The following is a 27,650-nucleotide window of genomic DNA, read 5'->3' on the forward strand; positions in this document are numbered from 1 at the left end:
GAAAAGTATGCCATCTCGAGTTTCTGATTCTTTATGGGCCTTGTTTCTTCCCTGGACAGTTTTAGAATCTTCAGCCCCATTTTTACATCGTATGATGATATTCCTGGGACTCTTTATCCTTTTTAATTTGGAAACCGGCATCGTTCCATACCAAAAACTTCTATATTTTTTTTCCTCCTTGTTTTCTCATTATTTACATGTTAAATATCCAGAAACAATTCTGTTGATTCATTTTATTTTCCACTATCAATCTCTTTCTCCCTTCCCCCTCTGTTTTCATTCTCTACCAGGAGAAATATTGGAGATTTTCCCAACTGTTTCTTATAATTTATATAATTTTTTTTCAGCCTTCATAAAAATAACTTCTAAGATAATTTCTTAGTCTCTGTTCACTTTTTGTAGTGTGCTTTTTATTTCACGGCTCACTCCCTTTCTATCTAAGGAGAACAAATCCTTTGGAGTTTTGTTGTACTCAGGCACTATTGCGATTCATTCTGAATTCCTGTTTTCATGTTTTGCTTTTGTTGATCTGTCTAGCATAATTGAAGCTTTGCTCAAATGTCCAACATTCCTTTGTTATCTATTCATATTTAAGAATGAAGCACTGAAAATCCGAGGAAGTTGTGTGTGGGAGTGGGCCTTATCAGCTAGCCGGCCTCGCTGCTGGGTGATTGGACAGGTATCCTGACATTTTTTTGTGTGTGTGGTATTCCTCAATGTCACTCAGTGGTTTTTGTCTAGAGCCATTCAGTTTCTCCAAATCTCCTTCCTCAGGGCAGCAGCATCGGAGCAAAACAGCACAGAGGCTGGTGTTTGCATCTGAGAGTTTCAGCATTTAGTGTTTGGGCTCTCACTTAATCCCTCTCTCCTGTGGGCCCTTTACTCTGCCTTTCTTTGTGCCTGTGTACCCAGCTCAGAAAGCTCTCTCCTTTGGTTTCTATACAGAGTAAACCTGCAGTCCTGAGCTGGGCTTGGAGAGGAGGAGTTGCTTAGGGGTATTGAATGAGGCAGTCATCTTGGAAGGCTCACTGCCCCTCCACCAGACCAATCTTCATTCAGTCTGCTAGGTGCCATGCACTGTCACTGAGCACCTGTAATGGACATGAAGATACCCATGAACAAAACGGAAAAGAAGCTCTGCCTTCTCAGAGTTCACAGTCTGCTAAGGGGAAACAGTAGTAGACTTGAAAAATACAGAAATTAATGTGTTCAAAGGTGATGCTAGAGTGAGACAAGATCAAAGGGATTGGAAGTGCCGTGGCTGGGGGATAGAGGGCAGTGGTGGACTGTACTTTATTATTTAACATTTTATTTGAAAACAATTTCAGGCTTAATTAACAGAAGAGTTAGAAGAATAAGAATAGTATGTAGAACACCATATACACTTTACCCACACTTATAAATGTTAATATTTTACCTCATTTACCTTATTATTCTTCTCCCAACCCTCTCACACTCTGTCTCCTCTCATATGTATAGGGTAGGGGTATATATACACTATATATGTATTTATATGTGTGTGTATATATATATATACACACACAGAATATAGATATAGATATATAGAAATATAGATATAAAATATTAGTTTCTGGCTAAACTTTGAGCTGGTAACAGAATATATGACTCCCATTTCCATTGTATAGCATTTTCAGATACCATGAAATGTTTTTAATTGATAAATAGGTGACCTGTCATTTTATGCCAAATACTCTTGAGAGCAGAGAGTTCTTAGGCTTTCCAAGAGTGCAGTCCAACCCTGTGAGAGAAGGTAAGGAAGGGCCTTCCCAGGGGCTCTTGTCCCTTCTGTGAGCTTCATAGAAGCTGAGACCTCAGAAATTCAGTGAGTCTCAGAGGTAGGACTCAGGAACTAACTCGGGTGTTTGCCCAGCCTGGGAGACTATAGGAGGGATAGCTCCCTCAAGAACCTGATGTATCTGGGAGTCAGTGAGAGGAGGAGCACCCCCTTTAGAGGCCTGTGAGAGAGAAAATATGTTAAGATACATCTTTGGTACCTCTCTCTTTTTTCCTGATCTGAAAGGAGAACAGATCCTTACCTGTTCTGTTATCAAAGCTGGTAATGGGATTTGTGCCTGAATTCTAGTTATTTAGGCCTAACCCTTTGCTGTGAATTAACTGCTCATTTTCCCGTTTTAATCTCTGTCTCCAGCAACACTTAGCTGCCCTGAGTGTTGGATTTATTTTTTGCCAGATAAAATGAAACAAGAGAGCAATACCTTGAGACTTCCTTTTGACTCCTGAGAAGCTAGGAGTGTTAACTGGGACAGCTCCTGTGGCAATAGTCTGACACTGGGTGGTGCATTGACACGTGTCCAGCGTGTGCCTCTGGCCATGGGCCTTTCCATTGTTCCGCTCTCTCTTAGTCTGAAAAGCTGTGATGCCTCATCTTAGTTCAAGTATTAAAATGGTACTTTAGTTTATGAAATGGAAGTGAATGTGTTTCACAGTCTTTCAGCAAAGTTAAATGAGGAGTCGTCTTTTATACAGATTTCCCCAAATAACCCTGAGTTCTGTTGTCAGCACTTTGCTCATGGAGGTACCCAGTGTACATTTGTCATTTTCTCTTTCCAAGGCCTTTCTCAGAGGTTCCTAGGCCATGATGAATCAGAGGTTTCTAGTGTCCGTTTTATGGTTCTGTTACACTCTTTCTTTCCTGTAGCATGCAGCCTATCATGCATTATTATTAATGTCTCTCTGCTTAGACTTAGGTTCTCTAAAAGCAGACTCTTTGTCTTGTCTAATTGACAAGACAGAATTGAGTCTCCAGAATGCCCCACAGCATTAGTATGTTGTAGGTACCAGTATATCATGAATGAATGAGTGAACGAACGAATGAACCAAAAAACAAGCAATAGACCTAATGATTTTTCCTTCTCAGTCATCTTGCTTAAGCTTTTAAAGACTCCAGTTTCTAACTTTGAAAAGTCCCAATCCCATTACAAACAATTGGGATGTTGTGTTTTGTTTTGTTTTGCTTCCTGACCCACATAGACTACTCTGGCTCCAAGTTTAGGGAATTACCAGCTACTACCTTTTTTGGTCAGGAAAACCATCCTTTCAAATTCTGTGTAGTTTTGCCATTGGAAACCAAGAGAAAGCTGAAATTGCCAAAGGCCCAAAGTAGCGATGTGAGAATGTTGTAGGTGTAGACATGAGGATGGGTTTGCTGTTGTCACCATTCACTGAGGCTACCTGGAGGACACTGTTTAGTTTGGAATAACAGATGCTCTGTAATAGATGGCTGTGCTGCCCAGCAACCTGTGAAGAATAATTTGCGGTAGGTCTATGAGCATCACTGTTTTTTATTTGAGTTCTTTGTGATTCCAAATCTGAGAGACTCAAAAGGAAGGAAATTCCAAGAGATATTAAGCTGAAGAGAAGAGTAATTTGCATACAAAATAAAATAAATGTGAAGTGTATAAAATGACAAAAGTTTGGGAAGAATAGACTGTAGGAAGATTTTGAACCTATGTTTCAAATGTTTAATGTAATCAATCATAAGCTATAATATACCTATCTGAAAATATGCAAGCATTCTCTGTAATTAGCAACACTGACATGTAGATTAAATGCATGGAATGGCTTTTTTTTTTACATTCAGGTAATTAAAGTATAGAAAAATCTCTGTCCCAGAGGGTCATGAGTGTAATTCATATGAATAGAAAATAGTAAAAGTGGTCATTTCCTTAAATGCCATCTAAAGCAGAACATGTTGAAGTGGCATCATCCTTTTCAGCAATCACTAGTTGAAGGATCTCATGCTTTATTTCTTAGGATACAGGCTTAGTCATTTCCAAAGCCAAGTAGTTTGAAACACTTGTGAATATTGGCCTGCCTCTAACAACAATGATAGTGATTGACTCGGGGCACTTGGGTGGCTCAGTGGTTGAGCGTCTGCCTTTGGCTCTGGTCGTGATCCCAGAGTGCTGGGATTGAGTCCCGCATCAGGCTCCCAAAAGGGAGCCTGCTTTTCTCCCTCTGCCTATGTCTCTGCCTCTCTCTCTGTATCTCCCATGAATAAATAAATAAAATCTTTCCAAAAAATGATAGTGATTGACTCACCCGCAGGAAATTATGTCACCAAACAATAATATATACACTATATGATATATCTGTAATATAATATATCTCTAGTATACTATCTGAACAGTAAGCATAGTGATTGGTGATCTTTAGATTGTACTCTTTGTTTAAAAAAATGCCTATTTAATGAAACGGATTTTACACAATCCACACCTGAACATCATTCATCTTACCTTATGGCTGCACTTCAAATCATTCCTAAGTTCCTTTCTGTAAAATGATTAATAATAATAATAATTTCAGAAAAAAATAAACATCAAAATACTATTTCAAATCCCCAAAATGCATCTTCTGTGAAAAATCCCATTGTTTATATTTATTTTCCTGTACTATTCAAGAAACCATGGTTGTGCTTCATCATCAGAATTGACTCTGGTAGATTTCAAATGAGAATGTGAAATAGATGAGAATGTTTCAGTAGAGTAGAGTGAACTGGCCAGCCTAGAAGTTCTTTCTTTATTGAGACAGTAACATAAGAAAATGTGTTGTCGTGTACACAGATTTGGAAACCTCCTCTGAACAGCTGTGTTATAAAATTGGGTATACTTCCTTGACTTTGATGGGATTTTTTTTTTTTTTTTGCCAGTAGGTTTCTGTATGAATTAAATAAATTCTTGTTGCTGTGGCTTATCCTATCAAATTTGGACTATAAATTTCATTGAAGTTACCATTCTGGTATCTAAGAAAAAGTAGGAGTTTCACCCAACAGGTAATAACTGTTGTTCTCCAAAGGCAAGAGAGGAAAACAAGTCTCATCAACTAAGTGTTAGTTGTGATAAACAATCTTTGGTCTTCTTACAGTTTTTAGAGGTAATGATGCATTCAGAGTATGTATTTGAACTTCCTTATTGTTTCAGTACATTCCCATGTTTTCAGAGTGCACTTGAATTCTCATTTTGTTATTGATATAGATCAACCACATGTAACCCTGTAGTTGCTCATGTATTTTTAGAGTTTCCCTTGCATGCAGTTTTGTTTAACATGGGTCACAGTAATGGATCATTTATACAAAGTAATGGATTGCTTCCTCTTTCTGCCAACTGATTTGATCAGTCTGAAGTTCCTTTGTACTGTGGGTTACATAACTAGTATGGAATCTATATGGTGTATTTTTTAGTATGACAGTAACTGTATTAACCATTTATATTCTCTAAATCTTTTAAGGACACTTTATATTTTTTTAAGGACACTTTAATAAACACAAAGAAGCCCTTGTTATGAAGTGAATAAACTTGGAACTAGTATGAGCAATGGGTTATCATAAAGGACTAAGCCACCAGACTTCTTGCAGATAATTTTCATTAAGATTGTTCTGGTTTAACTGTGGGTTGACCAGGGGAAAAAACAGAAACATTTCTTTCTAGCTTTCCCATTTAACATATTTTTTCTGCTTTTACAAACAGGATAGAACAGAACATAATCGTTTTACTTTCCTAATTAAGAATTTGTAGCACTTGAGGGTCCTAGTTCTGAATATTTTCCTTTATCATCCACAGTGCTGTTTTATAAATGATGGAAGGCTTAGGGGATTATTAAGATTAAATGTACTGATCTCACATTATTTGCTGGAATTATTTTTTAGTCAAATCCCTGATAGTAGTTGGTTTGGTTATTTACTAATATGGAGAAAATAAGATTGAGAGCTGAACAATTAAATTGCAGTTGGTGGAGACTGCATTATTCAATGACATTAATTCTCCAGGACACAGTTGAAGAACCTGAAAATAAGCAAAATTGCCTCTGTGTTTTCAGAATTAAAAGCCCCCCAAAAATAAATAAATAAAAATAAAAGCCCAAAGAGCATATGAGCCCAAACCCATAGAATGTCTCCTTTAAAGCTTGCTAACTCCCTTTTATTCACAGTCCCAACCAGCTGGTTTCAAAGAAGAAAGAAAATTTGTACATCCTCATTGTCAACACATGCAAATATACCTGTTATCTCATTGTAATATAGTATTCCATTGTATAGGCACACTGCCATATGTGGGGCCATTCTTCATTATGAACTCTAGTCTCCAGTCCTTTGCTACTCCAAGTAACTCTTTTTTTCCAGTTTTCCCAACTGCATTTATTGAATAACTCCTTTTTTTCTCCATAGATGCCTTTATCATAAATTTTTTTTATCATAAATTTAATTCCTCAGGTATTCAGGTTTGTTTTGAGACTCTTTTATGTTCCACTGAACTATGTGATCTTTTTCTGATAAACAGCTTTGTCCAATATTTAGGAGAGCTAATCTTTTTTTCTTCTTTTTCAGAATTCCTAGGTGGTTAGTGCATTTCATTTTCCAAATGAGCATTAAAAGAATTCATTAAATTTCAAAATAAGAATCATCTTTTACTATTTTAATTGGGATTGAAATGAATTGGTCCATTAATTTAGTGGGAAAATTTATATCTCTTTTGTAACAGAAGAACAAAGAAATGAATTCCCTTTGTGTTTTAAACTTTTCTTTAGATAAGTGCACTACGTTTCTTCTTACATTTGTCTGTAGCTATTTTTATATGTGGGTTTTTTTAATGTTTTAAACATAAGTCATAACTAATGGTAATTTTACCTTTCCAGTATTTACTCATTTTTTATCTTGTCTAATTTCACTGATTTAGTCCTTTTCAGACAGTATTAACAATGCAGTATTAACAATACAACAATATAATAATTCTACTAAAATGGAAATCAAACAGATCACTCTTGCTTCCAAAACCCTTCAACAGCTTCTCAGCTACTCACAATAAAACCCAAAGCCCTACCAGACCCTACATCCTCTGTCCCCCGTGCTGCTCCTGTGATCACAACATGAACTGCTCTCCTTTCACACACACCATCCCAGCGATACTGTTCTCTGTGTTTTTGCTCAACACAGCAAATTAGGATCTGTCTCACAGGCTTTGCACTTGACTTGCCCTTCCATTTACAGAAATACTTTTTTTCCAAATATCTTACAGTTCACTCCATGACTGGCTGCACAATTGTCATCTTTCTTTAGCCTTCCCTTAACACCCGATTTAAACTACAGCACCACTTCCAGCAATTCCTAGTCTCCTTTCATTATTGTATTTCTTCCCTATGTCACCATGGACTTGAGTTTACTAACATGCATTTTTGCATACTGTTATTATTGTTGTTAATAATTATTTTATTATTTGTTGTTATTCCTTAAATTGTCCTCTAATTGCTTTAGAATTATAATCATTTTTGTGACTTACACACATGCTTTATTTTTTTTAAAGATTTTATTTATTCATTAGAGACACAGAGAGAGAGAGGCAGAGACATAGGCAAAGGGAGAAGTAGGCTCCTTGCAAGGAGCCATATATGGAACTCAATCCCACATCCCGGGATCACGCCCTGAGCTGGAGGCAGACGCTCAACTGCTGAGCCACTCAGGCATCCCTACATACATATTTTAATCACTTTTTGTATCGTTTACTCAGTTATTTAATACTTGCTATCAATTATTTGTCTCTCTCATTGCAAAAGATAGAAAGAAGAAAAAAATAAGAAGGTCTATAAAAAATAAAAAGCAACAAGGTAAGATTTTAGGTTTATATTTTAGATTTAGCTCCAAAATATTAGGAATGATTTAAATAAAAAGGTAGTAAACCTATTAATCATATTAGTTAAAAGACAAAGATTGTCAAATTAGAGGAAAAAAATCCAAATATAACTTGTAAATAAAGGCCTTAAAAAGATAGGATCTGAAAGAGTGGGAAAAGTTTTATAAATTTTAGGCAAAAGAAAGTTGGTATAACCATGTTCATATTAAAATAAGCCCTAAGGAAAAAGCATATTAGAAATGAAGAGAATTCCTTCATAATTATAAAAGTTTACTCTGTTAGGTACTAACAGTCAATATCAGGAAGGAAAGAGGTAATATCACTACTGTGGTCCAGAGATTGAAGTTAGTTTCACATTAGAAAATCAATTGATAGTTTACCATGTTAATAAATGAAAGGGAAAAAATCATACAATCATCCCAATAGGTACAAAAAAGGTAATTAATAAAATTCAGCATCCATTTATGATTTTAAAAAGCAATTAACTAGGGATCCCTGGGTGGCGCAGCGGTTTGGCGCCTGCCTTTGGCCCAGGGCGTGATCCTGGAGACCCGGGATCAAATCCCACGTCGGGCTCCCGGTGCATGGAGCCTGCTTCTCCCTCTGCCTGTGTCTCTGCCTCTCTCTCTCTCTCTCTCTCTCTGTGTGTGTGACTATCATAAATAAAATAAAAATAAAAATAAATAAAATAAAAAGCAATTAACTAGGAATAGAGGAAATGTTTTTAATCCAACAAAGTGTATTAGTACACATCATGTTTTGTGATTATATTGAAAAAAAATTTTTTTAATTCAGGAGCAAGAATTATTTCTGTCAGTGTTGTAGTAAGGTTTTGGTTAGCTCAGGTAATATAAGAAAAAAAGATACAAGGATATGAAAGGAAGAAGTAACCTTGTTATTATATATGAATGATATAACTATGTACTTAGAAAATCCAAAGAATCTACAGACAACTTACTAAAACTAAGGGACTTTATTTAATAAGTTTGCTGGACACAAAATCAACATGTAAATATTTTTTATATCATACATACAAGCAGCAACCATTTAGTGAAAATTTTAAAATAGCCTATTTACAACAGCATTAAAATAATAAGTACCTAATAATCTGACAAAAGTTACGCAAAATGACTACACATAAAATGTATGTACATTTTTAGAGACATGAAGGAGAACTATCCCTATGTTCTCAGATTGGAAAACTCAGTATTTTAAAGATGCTACTTCTCAAATTAATTTATAAATTTAGTACAATCAGAATCTCAGTGAGATTCATGTAGAAGTCAAATAGCCAATTCCAAAATGTTTATGGAATTGCAGAGAGCCAAAAATAGCGCAGGCATTTTTGAAGAGCAACATGATGGGGTTTAACTTACTATCCTAAATATCAAAATATCTTATGAAGCTTTAGTAAATAAGACACGGTGCTCTTGGCACAGAGTTAGAGAGGTATACCAGTAGAGTGAGTCAGAGAACACTGAAAAGAAACCATTCACATCTACATGGGATTCACACCATGAGTGTCACTGCAGAAAAGCCAGGAAGAAGCCTTTACAGTTAACAGCTCTGGGAAATTGAGTTTCCATATGGAAAGAAATTGAATTAGACCCATATTTCATGGCACACATAACAATCAGTTTCAGGTAGGTTATAAATGAAAGTATGGAAGACTAGATCACAGAGCTGTTGGAAATCCTATTAAAGAATGCTGGCTGCCAGGGAGCCTGCCGTGCCTGCGGACTGTGGCCCACCCGGCTCCCTCGGCGTGGCATGTTCTTGTGGCTCCTGGTGCGACTGGCGAATGAGAGCCCATCTGAAGCCAAGAAGTCAGTTCCTTCATCTTATCCTGTGCGGCCACCACAGCTGCTAACACACCTGCTTCCAGCCTCAAGGGAGAACTTTTCCTGTGGTTGGGGAAAGCAGCTCTCCTTCTTGGACCTTCGGCTGGGAGGCCTCAGCAGGGCAATGAGAAACCCAGCCTCTCCCAGCACCAAAGATTGCTGTGTGTAAACCCATCCGTTTGAATCTCTCAAGTCTTGTTAAGTCCAATAGAACATTGGTAGCACTTAAAGGAATAAAAGGACTCAGATGTTAGAGCTACCCAAAAGAGAGGGAAAGACTTCTGAATTTGAAGGTATAAAATTCGTGGTTAATTCTAACACCATTCCCGTTGCTGAGAGAATTCATCATTTCTACCTCTCAGACTCTTAAAGCATGCGGCTTGGTATCCAAGTGAAATGCCAGATCCCCTAATTAAACTATTAACATTCAACAAAATGATAAAAATTTACTTTCTGCGTGAGTTCTAGGCACCTACTAAAGTGCCTGTACTTTCAAAAACAGAGGAGGAAAGTGTAATAGTTATTATTGCCACGTTGTGTAAGAGTTCTCATTGATCCACATCTTTAACACTTGGTATTGTTAGACTTCTTAATTTTTGTCAGTCTGAAGGGGATATTCCACGTCTCCAAGAGTGACAGCAGTCACGTTTGACTTTGAGCCATTGGCCGCAATCCCAAAGACTGTCTTTGGACAGAAAGGCAAAGGTGAAGTAGCAGCATACCACTGTTCACTGAATATGAGAGCAGGGTAAGCCTGTTCAAGGGCCCAGAGACCCTGGAAAGTTGTTGGATTCTTTGCGGGCACCTCCTGCAATGGCAGAGGACTGCAGTTATGATGCTGGTGCTTCACATCCTGCTTACCCTGTGTCCTCACCCTGTGTTGATTACAGCGAAATCAGGACCAGAGGGGAAGAAGACTGAATAACAGAAGAGTCCTGGGATTCCAGAGCTGACCTCATTTCTTCTCTGTCCGTGTTTGAATACATGGAGTTGGAATTCATGGTGAAAGTGGTGTCCAGGGAAGATAATTCCTTTAACTGACTTTTCTTGGTTAGTCAGACTTCACTGAGATTCCATAACCTTTATGTGAATCTTGATATATAATCTTTGTGTAAACCCATTGCCAAATAGGCAGCTGGCTCTGACTGGAAGATTCTGGATCATCCCTGATGCTCTGGAGTCCAAAGTCATCTGAATCACAAGTCCCCATGGATGCCTTTATTAAGCACACACAGTCCATCTAGCATCTTCTCTGCTTTGTACTTAAGAAGATGCCAAGGTGGCAGAAACTCCCCTATTCTAACTGAAACCCTACATTCATTCCAAAAGCACATTATGAGCATTTTGCATGTAAAGTTGCCAAAGCAGCATTTTTAAAAAATCATCAGAAGAGGCTATGGCTCCCTACTCCCAAAGAATGTCTTATTTACCACCAAGACCACAAGGAACAGCACATTCTTACTTATGTGACAGAGGAGGAGACCTAGTAGAAGTCAAATTATTGTGACCAAGGGAGAAACAGCTACAATATCTCGGCTACTGTTGAGAGAAAAGGAAGTCTATAAGAAATGGCTCAGCACTCAGCTGACAGGACCAAGGAAAAACAAAGATGATTAGAAAGAAAAAAGTCCTCCATAGTTTTACCCTCAAGTCCTTGTTCTTTATTAGAGAGACTGTGTATCAGTGAGAATTACAGATCAACTTGAACATTTGGGCAATGCCATCCCTACAGGTTACTACAGAAAAGGATTGTCAACGGTAGAGGATGAGAGTCCACAAAAACCTGTACTGTACTGTCAGTTCTACCAGGAAAACTGCACTCAGTTCCTCCAGAAGGAGGAATATAAATACATAAGGGAAATGGCAAGTCACCGGTACCTCAAATCAAAGGAACAGACTCACAGACTCAGTTAAAAGGTAGCTTTACCTAATTTCTAAAGAAGCATTTTGAATGAGAAAAGTAGTATCTTCATGATTTGAGGTTGGACAGAAATTTTTCAAACTAGGCACAAAGAATAAGTATAAAAGAAAATATTTAAATTCGCTTCCATCAAACTTAAGAACTTATGTCCATTAAGAAAAATATCAGAGATGAACAGGCAAGCCAAGGACTGCAACATGACAAAAGACGAGTACCTAGAATTAAAATAAAATAAAATAAAATAATAAAATAAAATAAAATAAATAAAAAACTACAAGTCAAGAAAGAAAGTGATAAGCAGCCTAACAGAAAAGCATGCAAGAGACTTGAATAAGCACTTCAAGGGATATAGAAACCATAAACATAAAAGCTGTTCAACCTTGCCGGTCATCAGAGAAACACAAAGCCATAGTGAAATACCGCTATTCATGAGGTTAGTCAAAATTACAAAGTTTGCCATAACCAAATTTAGTGCAGGTATGTAACAGCATGAATTCTCATGTCTGTTGGTATGGGGGGACATTCTTATAGCTACGTTGGGAAGCTATTTGGAATTATCTACTAAAGCTGAACTTTGGGCAGCCCCGGTGGCTCAGCAGTTTAGCACCTGCCTTCAGCCCAGGGCCTGATCCTGGAGACCCAGGATTGAGTCCCACGTCAGGTTCCCTGCATGGAGCCTGCTTCTCCCTCTGCCTATGTCTCTGCTTCTCTCTCTCTCTCTCTGTATCTCTCATTAATAAATAAATTTTCAAAAATAAATAAAGCTGAACTTATACATACCATATGATACAGTATTTCTACTTTGAGCGATACCATCAACAGAAGTACATGCGACCAAGAGGCATGTATAAAAATGTCCATAGTATCAGTAAGATAAATAGCAGTATGTTCATACAGTGGAAAACTACATAACCAAGATAATAAGCTGTTGCTACATATATCAACATGGACTAATCTTATAAACAGTATTGAGTGAAGGAAGTAAAACACAAAAACATACTGTTGATTGCATTTATATAAAATTCATTCACAGAAAAGATTTAACTCTCATATTAAGGAATATGTAATTAGTCTGCTTGAACTGCCATAACAAAATACCATAGACTAAGGGGCTTCAACAACTGACATTTTCTCAGTTCTGGAGGCTGAAAGTCCAAGATCAGCTTGCCCAGATGGTTAGTTTCTGGGGAGGCTTCTTGGCCTTTGGGTGGCTGTCTTCTCCATTGTGTGTTCACCGGACCTCTTTGTGTGTGCTTGGGAAGAGAGAGCCACCTCTTGAGAAGAGATTCATTCTCTGGTGAATCTCCTTGTAAGGATACTAATCCCACCTATTGGAGCCCCACTCTGTGACCTCATTTCTCTCTCCATATAATCACATTGGGAGTTAGGGCTTCAACTTATGATTTCAGGAGAGTCACAATTCAGTCAACTGCAGGACAATAACTATTAATATAAAGCAAGATAAGGAAGTGATTATAGTATTAAGGAATAAGTATTCATGTAAAGCAAAGTAAGGAAGGCAGGATAGGAGTTACCTAAGAGGTGAGCAGAGGTCGGAATTGGGATTGGAAGAACCCCTGCAGGCAGTGTTTTGTTTCTGGATCCAGAACAATAGAAATTATTTTTATCTATGAATTTTTAAAATATTGATATGGTAGCTAATGGTAAATTTAAAATGCTTTAGCAAAGCTCTTTCTTGTGGAGTATTATTAAAATATATTTCCTGATATCCCGATGAATTCAGTTGAAATTATATTTTTGTCCTTGAACATTTTCCCTTATAGGTAGAGATTCCCAGCTTTCCTTGTTTCTAGCCTGCATTTTACTAAGGTTAAATCAGGTGTCAGAAGTATGTTTGATCCTATTAAAGATTATCTTTTATTGGTAAGAGTAAAGAATAGAGAAGCTTATCAAGAGTGAACTATCCCCAAATATAATTAACAAAAGAAATGATGACCAGAACCAAAGTTCTTTATGTAGTTCTGATTTCTTCTGGTATCACTAGGCAGTGTGGTGGTATAACTATTAGAATGGAACGTGAATGCCTAATTTTGGTGGTCTTTCAAAAGGATTGTGAATTGCTGTCACAATCAGGAAGTTATCTAGGAATCTGATTTGTTCCTCACCCTGAATATTAACCCCAGTAACTCAAGGGGACATCCTTATGCCTCCCCCAGATTGCTTGTGCACTGAGAAGACAGCTGATGGTAGTTTTTTGCAGCAGATCTTTAGTTGTATTCTGAAGCCCTGTCATTTGTCCTGTACTGTACTATATAGAAGAAACAATAAAACAGTGGGTTATCCCTTAAGAAAACTTCTCATCAAAGTATGTTTTGTATTATAGATAATTCGCTCCTTTCTGCTCTTTCCAACAATTGAGCGAATGTCTGAGTCACCGAATGGCAGGATCGCCACTCCACTCCTGTGCTGGCTTCGATATGCTCTCTATGTTTTTGCCTACCTTCTACTTAAACCATGGCCTGAGAAAATCAAGTCCTTTGTTATCAGAATTGCTCTTCAAATGATGAACCTGCAGAGCGAATTTTCGGTCCTAAACATATTAGAACCATTCTGCCTTGGTAAGCACATTTTAAAAGGTATATGTTTTTTCCATTTCTTTGTGTCTTCCTCAATTTCTTTCATACATGTTTTAAGTTTTCAGAGTACAGATCTCTTACCTCCTTGGCTCAGGGTTTATTCCTAGGTATCTTATAGTTTTTGGTACAATTGTAAATGGGGATAAATTCCTTGATTTCTCTTTCTGCTGCTTCATTATTGGTATATAGAAGTGCAACAGACTTCTGTGCATTGATTTAAAGAATGAAATCTTGCCATTTGCAATGATGTGGATGGAACTAAAATGTATTAAATAAGTCAGTCAGAGAAAGACAAATACCATATGATTTCACTCATATGTGGAATTTAAGAAACGAAACTGATGAACATAGGGGAAGGGAGGGAAGATAAATAGATAAAGAGAGGGAGATAAACCATAAGAGACTCTTAACTTAATTTTTAAAATATTAACTATAGGAAGCAAATTCAGGGATGCTGGAGGGGAGGAGGGTGAGGGGATGGGGTAACTGGGTGATGGGGCCCTAAGGAGGGCACTTGACATAATGAGCCCTGGGTGTTATATGTACCTGATTAAACACTAAATTCTACCCCTGAAGCTAATAATATGCTATATATTAACTGGCTTGAATTTAAATAAAATTCTAAAAAATACATAAATGAAAGAAATAAAAATTAAATGGATAGGTTTATTCTTGTATCACAATGCAGAATTACCTCAGACAGTGAGTGAATATTGAGCAAGGAATTATTTTTCTCCTAAAAGCTCAAAACTAGACATAAAATAAAAACAGACATAGAGCCTTTCATTTTCATTTTCATCAGGCTTTGATTTAAAAACTTATCCTTCTGATTCTCCACTCTAGCTGCCAGATGGTGGGAGAGAATTCTATATATAGTACATATGGACTCTATAGGAATCCAGAGTACACCTTGTTAGTCCAGTGTAAGAACTTAGGAGAAACCAGCCAAGGAAACCAGGCTCAATACTCCCATAGAGTGAATAAGCAATGCTTTTATTTTCCCTTTTACATGTTTTTGGAGGAGTTTAAATGACAAAAGTAATTAATAACAGTCATTGTACTGATTATATTTTCTGAATGTGCCAGGGAATATTTGCTACTATAGTTTTTGGCTTCAATTTTTGTTTTTAAATGTAAGCTACCTTTAAAAAAATAAAAAATAAATAAATGTAAGCTACCTTTTTAGTTAATACTAATTTATAGGCTATTTATCAATTATTTTCATAATAAAATGATCCCTTCTTAATCTATACCTCAAAAGGTTATTGTAAGATGAAACATGATAATATATGCAAAGTGTCTATATAATATTTTATTTATAATAAGCCTCCAGTGAATGATATAACAACAATTGCAGCAGCAGCTAATGGCACCATTCTGGGTATTTACTTGTAGTCCTCAGAACTAATCTGTTTTGGATATTTTACTGTCCTCATTTTACAGGTGAAAATACAGAGATATAAAGAAGTTACATGATTTGCACAGTCATACAACTAGTGGGTAGTGTTCAGACTTTGGCAGTCTACCACTATACTAAAGATTCCTTTTACCATAGCTGCTATTGTCATCTTTTTGCCCCAGTCAGTTATAAAGGCAGGACTCCCAAAAGTTCATTATCTTTTCTTTATTTGTGGATTTTTGTCTGTTCCATGCTCTCTCCAACCCCCATTCTTTTAGTATACCCTAGCATAGCAATGGAAGAAGAGGAGAAAGGAAGAAAGGAAGCAAGATTCAGGGAAGTTATAAAAGTCACAAAAACTGAAGTTGGAGAGGCCCCTTAAAGACCTGATCCAACCCCTTATCCTTCCTTCCTATCATAGAAGAGAAAGAGATGGCCTAAGTGAGAAGGGCATTGTCTACATGTCAGAAACCCTTCTGCTGTCTGGTTCTTGGACATTGATCAGACCAAAAGTTAGACTAGATGATCTCTAAGGGCCAATATACCTTTGGAAATTATTTGAGACCAAATGGAAGTCACTTGAAATTCTGGCAAACATATATAAAATTGGGGATCCCTGGGTGGCTCAGTGGTTAGCACCTGCCTTCAGCCCAGGGCATGATCCTGGAGTCCCGGGAATGAATCTCACATCAGGCTCCCCGCATGGAGCCTGCTTCCTCCTCTGCCTGTGTCTCTGCCTCTCTCTCTCTCTGTGTCTCTCATGAATAACTAAATAAAAAATATTTTTTAAAAAATATAAAATTACTCCACATATGCTTCAGTAAATCATTTTATTTCCCTTTACAGTTTCTTTTTCCTTTGGGCATTTTTCTTTTTACCCGATAGAAGGAATTATAAAAAGCATTTTCCAATTAGAGATTCCATTTTCCTACAAAGAATTCTGCTTCTAGAAGGATGGAATGGATGTACTTTTTCCTACTAAGTACCAAAACCCCCTGTATATTCAGTAACATGTAGAAGGGCAAGAGAAAAAAAACACACACACACACAAACACACAAAAAAAGAGAAAAAACACAGAAAACAAACAAACAAAAAAAACAAAAAGCAAAAAAAAAAAACAAAAAGCAGAATGAAGAGAAAACAAGTAATAAAATGGCGTACAAGCTCTTCTAACATATCAATAATTACATTACATGGAAATGGTCAAAATACACCAATTAAAAGACAAAGATTGACAGAGTGGATTAAAAACACTACCTAAGTATATGCTGCCTTCAGTTCAAATATAATTATACAGGTAGATTGAAAGTAAAAAAATGGAAAGAGATACATTATGTAAACATTAATCAAGAGGAACCAGGAATGACTGTCTTAAAATCAGATAAAGTAGACTTTAGAGCAAAGAAAATTACAAGGGACAGAGAGGGACACTGCATAATAACAATAAGAAGTTCAATCTACCAAGAAGATAGCAATCCTAAACATGTGTACACCAAACAAGAGAGTTGCAAAATATATGAAGCAAGACTGATAGAACTGAAAGAAGTAATGGACAAATCCACAATTATAGTTAGATACTTAAGAACACCTCTCTCAACAGTTGAAGGAACAAGACAGAAAATTAGCAAAGATATAGAAGAAGTGAACCACAGTATCAACCAACAGGACTTAATAGATATTTATAGAACACTTCACTCAAAACATCTGAGTTTCTGATAAGCATTAGATAGGAATGCCTGATTATCAAACTATCTGTGCAAACTATCAAACTAACTGATTATCAAACTATCTGTGCTTTTCTTATACCTCTTTAGAAATATTTTCTAAAGCCATACCAGGACACAGAGTATACGAAAGTTTTATTTGTTTTTCTATATATGTTTAGTGGCTGTGTAACACATACGAGATATAGTCAAGTGTTTAATGTTTTTAACTAAAAGAGGTAATTATATAAAGATGTTTTCCAGTTTTTCTACAGCAGAGTTCTAAGCACCCTCTTAGAGAAGTGGGCTACATAAGCTGTCCTTGAAGGATAGGAATCTTCCTTTCAGCTATAGTGATTGACCTCCTACTATGTCTTCCAGTGGCCCCAAGTGCAAGCATCAAGAAACAAGATAGTTTGGATGACACTCTACCTTCCCTGGCTCAAGAAAACCAAAGCATTCAAGCCACATTGCTCCTTCGGGACCCTGGGATTCCTTTTCTGCACAAGCACTGTAGAGTTATACTATGTGCAAATTACACTCTAAAGTAAACTGAGCTATCAGCTACCTTGCTTCATATCTGTTCCAAACATCCAAAGTCCAAACAAACTTTTAGAGCATAGCTTTCCTATTTCTGCCATCCTTGCTTCTCTGATTTTCTTTTGTCTTTGTTCTAGATCTGGCCTTCTGATGTAAGCAGTACTTCAGTGGTCTCTTTTTTTTCCATATTTCCCACTCAGTCTGTATAACCTTGAAGGCAGGCGAGAATTACTTGTCTTTTTTCTTTGGACCCTTGGTTCATTGTCTATTTGGGTCTTAATTAAATCTCCCAGTAGTCATCCTAGGCTGATCCTTAACCAAGCATTTCAACCATCCTAGCAAGCCTCTTGCTACCTTGGGATCCCCTTGGGATCCCCCATCACCCTTGTCTCCTCTTGCAACAAGTACCACAGAAACTGCCTCTGCCCAGGCTTGCCCTGGCTATCCCTTAGGTGATTCCCATCACCTTGCTTACTACAAAAGGAAGATGGTCCCAGCTGAGAGAGACCAATACTCATAAGACCATGGCTTTTGCAGATAATAGTGGCCTCCTCCCAAGCTTGTATCCCATGAATGGTAGAGGTAAATCAGTGTTCAAACCAACCCACTTGAATCGGAAGTATGATTTTTAGGTTACACAAAGAGAGGGCTAATCAAGAGGAAAAAGCGGGGTCCAAGATTATTCTCAGTGGTCTGTAACATCTGTGACATCCCTGCAGACCTGTTTCCCTGGCTTTACTGTCACCCAGACAGTGACCTTTAACATGCCAGCTTGACTTTGAGTAGGCCTTACGGTGTTTGCACATTATGTAATGTCTGTGCTTCAGTAGAAATCTTACAGAAACAAATGGAGGAAGTTTGCTAGTCCAAATAGTGGATAATAAATCCTGCCCTATCTAGATAGACACTGATTTTCTGTATCCTTTAGTTTATACACATATTTTTTTGTTGTAGTAAGGTCCGAAAAATTCAAGGAACCAAAATATTCAAGTATTTCAAATGCTGTTGCCCTTTTGGCAAAGATGGCACTTCCTTTGGGCTGGGAGTCCATGTATTAGCCTTCTTCCCCAGATTGAGTGAGTGAAACATCAGTTCCTATCTGGCATTCAGAGAGTAGCCCTAATTCAATTAGCATATTTTATAAACTTTACCACAGTGTCCATCAGATCAATTTACATAATTAGATTGTTTTAAATGTTGTTTTTAAAGAAAATATATGGGGTTTTTTACTTTAATTTTAATTCTGGAATGTTTGCTGCTACATATTTTCTTTATAATAGATGTTCTTCTACTTCATAAGGAATAGGCTTTTCACTGAGACAGCTAAATTGGATTTCCTGATCAAAGCTAAAAGCAAATATATTTTAGCTTAGCAGTATCACAGGTCAAGATAATTAACTTTAAAAAATATTCTAGGGTCTTTTCGTTAGTTAGGCCAAATTGATGTTTTAATTCCTTTCAGTTACCTAACTAGAAAAACATAGTGCAGAGACAAAGGGCATTCCTGGTAGGTTATATTACTTTATTGCATACATTCTTATAAAAAAAAAAAAAAAAAAACTTGTGTTATCTTTCCTTTCCTTGATCTGTGTAGAAATAACTATTTTAAACACATACAGTGATATGAAATGAACTCTTCAATGAACTGACACATAACCTTTACTAAAGAATCACACATTTCTTCTCAAAATATTTTTAACTCAATCTCAGAAAAAATTTTTTGAGTAAGACAAAACCAGACTCCCATGCTACCTATTCTCTTATTTATGGTGTAGCTTAGAAAAAATCTGTTGTTAAAAGGCAACTGCAACTTTAATAATTCTTAGAAATCTAGCCTGAAATGCAGCATGACAGAGAAGTTTTGTGTGTGTGTACATGGTCAGTATTAGGATTTAGGATAAAAGGTAATGATTGGATACAATACTAGAATACTAGACCATCTCTAGTTTAAAATTAAATGACTCAATGAAAGCTTTACTATAGCTTTCTAAAGAAATTTGTATGTGTATGTTATCCTGCTATTCTAAGAAGTTGTATTATTTTTTTCTAAAAAAAAATCATACACCTTGAGTGGTGTTTTTCCCTTTGGTGAACTCAGTGTCACAGAGATAAGGTGATCCATTTGCAGACTAAATGGATGGTTATAATAACGAAAATAATGGTAAAATCAAACAAACCGAGGCATTCTACTGTGGAACCCTACAGGAGGCATTGGATTACGTGTCACCAAACTAGCAGGACAACTTGGCTTCCAGTCCCCAACTTCTACCTTAGAAAACTATCTGTGCATCTCCCCCAGACTTCTTATTGTATCACTCATTGTGGTTTTACTTCCCTCTGCATTTTCCCTCACTGCTGAGACGAGTGCTTTAGGAGACCTAATTTTTGGCCAGTCTCAACAAAAACCCTTAGACTCTCCCTCTTACCTGCAGGGATCTGTCCCAGTTTATACCAGTACATCCCTCCTTGGCTCACCAGTGTGATTGGGTTTCTGCCCCCAGTTCTGGGCTCCCCTGTAACATCAGCTTTGCACCACTTCCAGGAAAGCAACAGGTTTTTCCTCCCAACCACTGCCCCCCTACAACTCTTCCAAAAAACAACATCAGCTCAGTCCCTCCTAATCTTATTTAACACCCTTACGGATACCTGCCATGAACCAAGTACTCAGATAAGCCCTGGAAAGAATAATAAATAAAGCTCTTGCCTTTAAGTTAACTTCCAGCATGGTCAGGGAGACAAATGTGAAGAATTTTAAACTCTCAGAGTTAGGGCTTTCATGAGAACAGATAGAGGAGAAATCAGTTCTCCCTGGGTCAGGAACAGAGAATAAGACTACTGAATTTGGCTTGAAGATGAGTTTGGATTTTTCCAGAAGGACGGAATAGCATCAAGATAGGTGATGAAATTCAATAGAAGGCAATTCTCCATTGTAGATTACATATACTTGGAGAACTTAATGATGCCATCTGACTTGTGAGATGAAAATCCTTCTGTCTTCCAATGTCAGCCCCCACTCCTTTCATCCCCTTAGCCACTCTCCTGCGAGGTGAAGTGCTGTAGTGATCCTTGAACAATGAGCAGGTTTCAGAAGATATAGTAGCAAAGTATAGTATATTAGACTCCTCAGTTTGTTTTCTTTGTACCTGTATTGAGATTTGTAATGGAAAAAAACAAGTAAACAATTCCCATTCTTCTAAGTCATTCTCTTTCCTTCATGTTCATGTTTTTGTTTCCATTACTCTTGCTCCTGGATATTTCCCTCACTGTGGTGCTTGAAACTCTGAATTCTGCTGGGTTTCTGAGAATGCTGTTGACAATCATTGCCAAGAGAAATGTGTTTTCCCCTTAGGAAATTACATGTCCATTTGGTATTATTATTTCTGACCACTGTGTTGTGTTATGAGCATTTCTGAGGAATGAAAAAGATGGCTTCCTTGGAGCAATTACTGGAAAGGAAACTGGTATGTTACTTTCTTTAAAAAAAAAAAAAAAAAGTATACTTAGATCAGAAATTATCAGGGAAAAAAAGAATAGAAATAAAGACAGGGTAAGGTACATTCTCTGATAAGAAATTTTACTCTTGGAAATATAAAATTCCTTACAAGTGATTTGCATTTTTAAGTTGCTCCTAATTTTGGAATAACACTACAGAAAATTGATTAAAACATAAATGTTTTTACCTGCATGAATTATCCCAAAGTAAACTCCCATATAACACACACCCAGCTCAAGAGTCACCGTTGCCTGGATCTCAGAAACCTCCCTTAAGGCCCTGCATTTCCAAAAATCCACTTCTGAGCTCATTCGGGCTGTTGGCAAGAGTCCATTTTATGTGGCCTTATGACTGAGGTCCCCACTGTCTTGCTCACTATGAGCCAGGGATCCCTCTCAGCTCCTAGAAGTCACTCTGTTCCTTTCCACGTGATCTCCAGCTTCAAACCAGCAGTGAAACTTCTAGTCCTCTTAGCACTTTGAATCTCTGACTTCCTCTTCTCCCACCAGCCAGAGGAAAACTCAGATTTTGAAGGATGTGTGTGATTAAAGTCATCTCTACTCTATGATGTAATCTCATCATGGGGGTAATACATCATCAGATTCACAGGTGCCACCTGCACTCAAAAGGGAGGAGACTGTAGAAGGACAAGTAGTATTGTGTCACTTGCCCTCTGTTTTCTGCTGCTCTTAAATGCTACCTCTGTCAAAAATCCAGTATCCATATATGCATAGTCATTTCTGGAAGAGTTTATATAGAATCAATATTATTTTTTCCTTAAATGTTAAGTAGAATAGACCAATGAAGTCCTCTTGCCCTGGAGTTTTCTTTATGAAAAGGCTTTAAATTACAAATTTAATGCCTTTAATAAATAAAAGACTTTTCAAGCTGTTTGTTTTCAAGTAAGCTTAAGATTTGTGATTCTGTTCATTTTATCGCTTGTCGAATTTCTTAGCATAAATTTGTTTACAAAATTACCTGATTATCCTTTGGCATCAGTAACATCTGTAAGGTATCACTTCTCTTTCCTGATACTAATGTTTTATGTCTCATGTCTTCTCTTGTATTTTTTTTTCCTGATCGGGCTGCCTAAAGGCTTATAAATTTTACTAAACTTGTTCTTGGTTTCATTTATTTTCTCAATTGTTTTTCTGCCTCCTATTTCATTAATTTTTGCTATGAACATTATTATTTACTTTATTCTGCCTACTTTGGAGTTAATTTTCTCTTTCTAGTTTTTTACAGTGGAACTGAGGTCATTCATTTGAGATCTTTATCCATTTCTAAAGTAGGTGTTAAAGCTTTATAAATTGCTTTCTAAATACTGCTGTGATCATGTCCCACAAATTTTGATATGTTGTGTTTTTATTTTTATTCACCTCACAGTACTCTTTTATTTCCCTTTAGATTTCTTCTTTGACCCAGGGGTTTATTAAGAAATGGATCATTTCATTTCTACATTTTTTTAATAATAAATTTATTTTTTATTGGTGTTCAGTTTGCCAACATACAGAATAACACCCAGTGCTCATCCCGTCAAGTGCCCCCCTCAGTGCCCGTCACCCATTCACCCCCACCCCCCGCCCTCCTCTCCTTCCACCACCCCTAGTTCATTTCCCAGAGTTAGGAGTCTTCATGTTCTGTCTCCCTTTCTGATATTTCCTACCCATTTCTACATTTTTGACGATTTTCCAGATATCTTTCTGTTATTGATCGCTAATTTGGTTCCATTATGGCCAGAGAACATATTTTGTATGATTTTAATTGTTTAAATGACATGATACATGTTTTATGGATCAGGATATGGTTTGACTTGAGAAATGCTCTGTGGATACTTGAAAAGAATGTATGTTCTGTACTTGTTAGTGAGACTGTTCTATAGATATCACTTAAGTCAAGTTGATTGATGGTATCATTTTCTGATTTTACTGATTTTCTAACTATTCTATCAATTATTAGAAGATGAGTGTCAAAATCTCTCACTACTATTTATGGATTTGTCTATTTCTTTTTGTATTTCTATTAGCTTTTACTTCACATATTTTGAAGTTCAAACTTACTAGGTGCATAAACATTTAGGACTTACACCTTCCAGATGAATTGACCCTTCATCTATGGTAATATTCTTGGCTCTGAAACTCATTTTTTATGATATTAATATAATCATTCCACCTCTCTTTTGACTCATGTTAGCATGACATATCTTTTTCCATTTTTTAACTTTTAGTCTTTATAGGTAAGGTCCATTTTTTGCAGGCAGCAAATGTTGAATCTTGCTTTCTTACCAGCTCTGCCTTTTAATTTGAATGTTGAAACAATTTAAATTTAATGTAGTTACAAACCGGGATGGCTTAAATCAAATCTTGATACATATTTTCTATTTGTCTCTACAGTATCATATTAAAACAAAAAATGATTAATAAGTCGACAAATGAGATAAAATGTATCATAAAAAATACCCAATTGATTTATAGGAAGGTAGGAGAGAAGTAAAAATGGGACAAAGAACATGATACTCTACCACTTTTACAGTCTTCAGATGATACTGTCCTATACTAAAAAGTTAACAGTAAGCCCTTTCTCTCTCCTAGCATGGACACTTTTGTCACGTATTTTACTTATTTGACATGTTATTATTATTTTGCTTTAAACAGTCAATTGTCTTATAAAGAGGTATAAATAACAGAGTAATGTATTTTAAATTTACCCACATAATTACTATTTCTGGTGTCCTTTATCTCTGTGTAGACACAATTGTATCAGATTATCATCTTTTTGCTTTAAGTATTTTCCATAACATTTCTTTTTTTTTTCATAACATTTCTTGAAGTTCTACTAATAGTTAATTCTTTCAGTTTTTGTATGTCTGAAAATGTATTTTGTCTCCACTTTTGAAAGCTTTTTTCACTGACTGTAGAATTCTAGATTGGCAGGGTTGTTGTTGTTGTTGTTGTTGTTTTTCCCCCTTTCATTGCTTTAGAAATGTTCCTCCACTCTCCTAGTTACATCATTTAAAGAAGAAACCTGCTGTCTTTTTAAGTCTTGGTTCCTCTATATGTAATGCAGTTGACCCTTGAACCAATGTGAGGGACAGGGGCACAACTCCCCACCATGCCTTTAGAAATCTGTGTATAACTTTTGATTCCCCCAAAATTTAACTATTAATATCCTACTGTTGATCAGAAGCCTTACCAATAATATAAACAATTAACACATATTGTATATATTGTATGTATTATATACTGTATTCTTACAATAAAGTAAGCTAGAAAAAAGAAAACATTATTAAGAAAATAATAAGGAAGAGAAAATACATTTATGGTACTATCCTGTATTTACCAAAAGGAATCCATGTATAAGTGGACTCATACACTTTAAACCTATGTTGTAAAAGGGTCAAGCTGTACATCATTTTTATCTACTTTTAAGATTCTTCTCTTTATCACTCATTTTAAGCAATTCATTATGTACTTTAGTATACTTTTCTTCATGGTTCTTGTGCTTTGTGATTCTTTGAGCTTCTTGGATTTGTGAGTTTATGGTTTTAATATTTTAATATTTTTAAGATATTTTTCTGTACCTCCCTTCTTCAGAGACTCCAGCTACGTGGCATATGACATATGACACCACTTTGAGGTTCATTTGTGGCCCACTGATATTCTGTTCTTCCCCCACTCCACCCCAAGTTCTTTTCTGTGGGGTGTTTTGTTTTTTTTTTATAGTTTCTGTTGCTCTGTCTTCAATTCACTAACTTTTCCTTTATGATGTCTACTCTGCCATTATCCCATCCAGTGTATTTTTCATCTCTAGAGGTTTGGCATGAGTCTTTCTTATATCTTCCCTAACTCTATTTAATATGTTCAATATTTCTTCTCAAATATATAGAATAGGTTATAAAACTTTCAATATCTGTGAATACCAATTTTTTTAAAATAGACTAATTTTGCTATAATTCAAATGCCATAAAACTCACTCTCTTAAAGTACACAATTCAGTGGTTGTCTTTTAGTATATTCTCAGAGTAGTGCAACCATGACAACTATCTGACTTTAGAATATTTTTCTCAGAGTAGTGCAACCATGACAACTATCTGACTTTAGAATATTTTCATCACCTCAGAGAAACCCCATGCCCATCTCTACCCATTTCCACCTCTCCCCAGTCCCTGACAACCACTAATCTACTTTTTCTCTCAATGTATTTGCCTATTACGGACATTTAACATAAAAGGAATTATACAGTATGTGACCTTTTGTGACTTGCTTCTTTGATTTAGCATAATGTGTCCAGGGTTCATTCATGTTGTAGCATACAGCACTACTTCATTATTGATCAATAATACTCATTTTATGCTGATAGCATATTTTGGTTTTCTATTCATCAGTTGATGACTGTGCAGATTGTTTCTACCCTTTGGTTATCATGAACAGTGCTGCTGTACACATTCACATAAAGTTTTGTGTGGACTTCTGTTTTCACTTTTTGGGGGTTTGCGCCTACAAATGGAAATGCTGGATAAATGCAGTAACTCTATATTTAACACTTGAGCAAGTGTCAAACTGTTTTCCAAAGTACCTGTACAATTTTCAATGCTACCCATGATGTATGAAGGTTTCAGTTTCCCTGCATCCCTGTCAACACTGGCTTTTGTTCGTCTTTTTTCTTGTAGCCATCCTATTAGGGGTGATGTGGTATGACACTGTGGTTTTGATTGCATTTCTTTGGTGACTAATAAAATGATGTTGAGCATCTTTTCACACACTTACCATCTGTACTTTTTCTTTAGAGTAAGGCCTGTCCAAATCCTTTGCCCATTTTTATTTTTATTTTTTTTAAAGATTTATTTATTTTAGACAAAGAGGGAGAGAGAGAGAGCACAAGCAAGGGAGTGAGGAGCAAAGAGTGGGAGAGAAACTCAAGCAGACTCTACGCTGAGCATGTGGAGCCCAAGGCAGGGCTTGGCTCATAACCCTGAGATATGACCTGAGCTAAAACCAAGAGTCGGATGCTTAACCAACTGTGCCACCTAGGTGCCCCTTTTGCCCATTTTTAATGAAATTTTTGTCTTTTTATTGTTGAGTTGTAGAGTTCTTTATGTTCTAGATGCTAGATCCTATGGGATATATCTTTTTTTTTTTTCATTCTGTGCATTGTCTTTTCGCTTTCTTGATGGTGTCCTTTAAAGTACAAACAGTGTTGGGCAGCCCAGGTGGCTCAGCGGTTTAGCACCGCCTTCAGCCCAGGGAGTGATCTTGGAGACCCAGGATCGAGTCCCACGTTGGGCTCCCTGCATGGAGCCTGCTTCTCCCTCTGCCTGTGTTTCTGCCTCTCTCTCTATGTGTGTATCTCTCATGAATAAATGAATAAAATCTTTTAAAAATAAATAAATAAATAAATAAATAAATAAAAATAAAGTACAGTGTTAATGTTTATGAAAACCAGTTTATTTTTACTTTTCTCACTTATGCTTTTAGTGTCATGTCTTAGAACCCATTGCCTATTCTGAGATCACCAAGATTTATTCTTATGTTTCCTTCTAAGTTTTATAGGTAGATTTAATTGTTAAATTTAGGACTATAATTCCTTGTTAATTAATTTTTGTATATGATATGAGACGGCGGTTCAACCCATAATATTGTGTGTGTATATCCAGTTTTCTCAGCACTGTTATTTGAGTGTTTACGAATTTTATTACCTTTGTAATTTTGGAATCAGTTTTAATTAATTTATATCCTGATTTGGGGTTGTATTTTCCTGCCTTACATGCTTGATAACTGTTTATGGCATGCTTTATTTTATTAATCTTACCTTTTTGGATGCCGGATATTTTTGTATTTATGTAGATGTTCTTGAGCTTTGTTATGGGACAGTTCTATTACTTGCAAGTTCTGTTCTTGCTTTTAAGCTTTGTTAGTTGATTGCAAGACAGCATTCAGTTTAGGGTGTTTAGGGTCAGTTTTACCCACTACCAAGGCAAAACCTTTTCCAAGTCCTATAGTTGATATACCATTAATTACAAAATTTTCCTAGTAGGCTAGTAAGAACAGTAACTACTCCCTGTCTGGGCACTGTTTCCTCTAAAGCCTTTTTGGTGGTTCTTTCTCCAGCTTCTGGTGATGTCTCACAGGGTAGTGCCAGTCAGTACTTAGCTGGAACTGAAGAGGAACCGTCTGCTGGTCTCTGGAGCTTTCTCCCCTCCTCCACTTTCACCAGCTCTCTCCCCTCCATGACTCTGCCGTACAAAACCACACACTGACTTCCCCAGCTCTGCCTCTTTCTTGTACAGTGTGTCCAGAATTTGTTTTTAATCAGCTGTGACAAAGTGACAGGCACAGAGAACTGCCTTTGGAATAAGAATTTATTCCCTCCAGTTCCCAAGAGGAGACAGGGTAGAAGGAAGGCATGAGGAAAGTGGAGGGATACCAGGGGACACCTTGTTTGGTTGGAGAGATTACAGACACTGATTCATTCCAGCCAGTGATAGAAAAAATATA

General features: G+C 36.6%; 1 protein-coding gene and 1 pseudogene across 8 annotated transcripts in view; both read left to right on the plus strand.

Annotated features, from left to right (window-relative positions):
• The window catches only part of LDAH (lipid droplet associated hydrolase), a 104,903-nt gene that overhangs the window by 59,569 nt on the left and 17,684 nt on the right, over positions 1-27,650 (plus strand). For 5 of the 8 annotated variants that reach the window (XM_072770947.1, XM_072770948.1, XM_072770949.1 and 2 more), the window contains one exon: positions 13,768-14,002. The exons of the other annotated variants lie outside the window; for them this stretch is intronic. In XM_072770947.1, coding sequence (XP_072627048.1) covers positions 13,768-14,002 — 235 coding nt within the window. The remainder of the gene's footprint in view (positions 1-13,767; positions 14,003-27,650) is intronic. 8 annotated transcript variants of the gene reach the window in all.
• LOC140601868 (nuclear pore complex protein Nup88-like) lies at positions 9,432-12,418 on the plus strand (annotated as a pseudogene).

Source organism: Canis lupus, chromosome 12 (assembly GCF_048164855.1).
Source record: "Canis lupus baileyi chromosome 12, mCanLup2.hap1, whole genome shotgun sequence".
Classification (NCBI taxonomy): domain Eukaryota; kingdom Metazoa; phylum Chordata; class Mammalia; order Carnivora; family Canidae; genus Canis; species Canis lupus.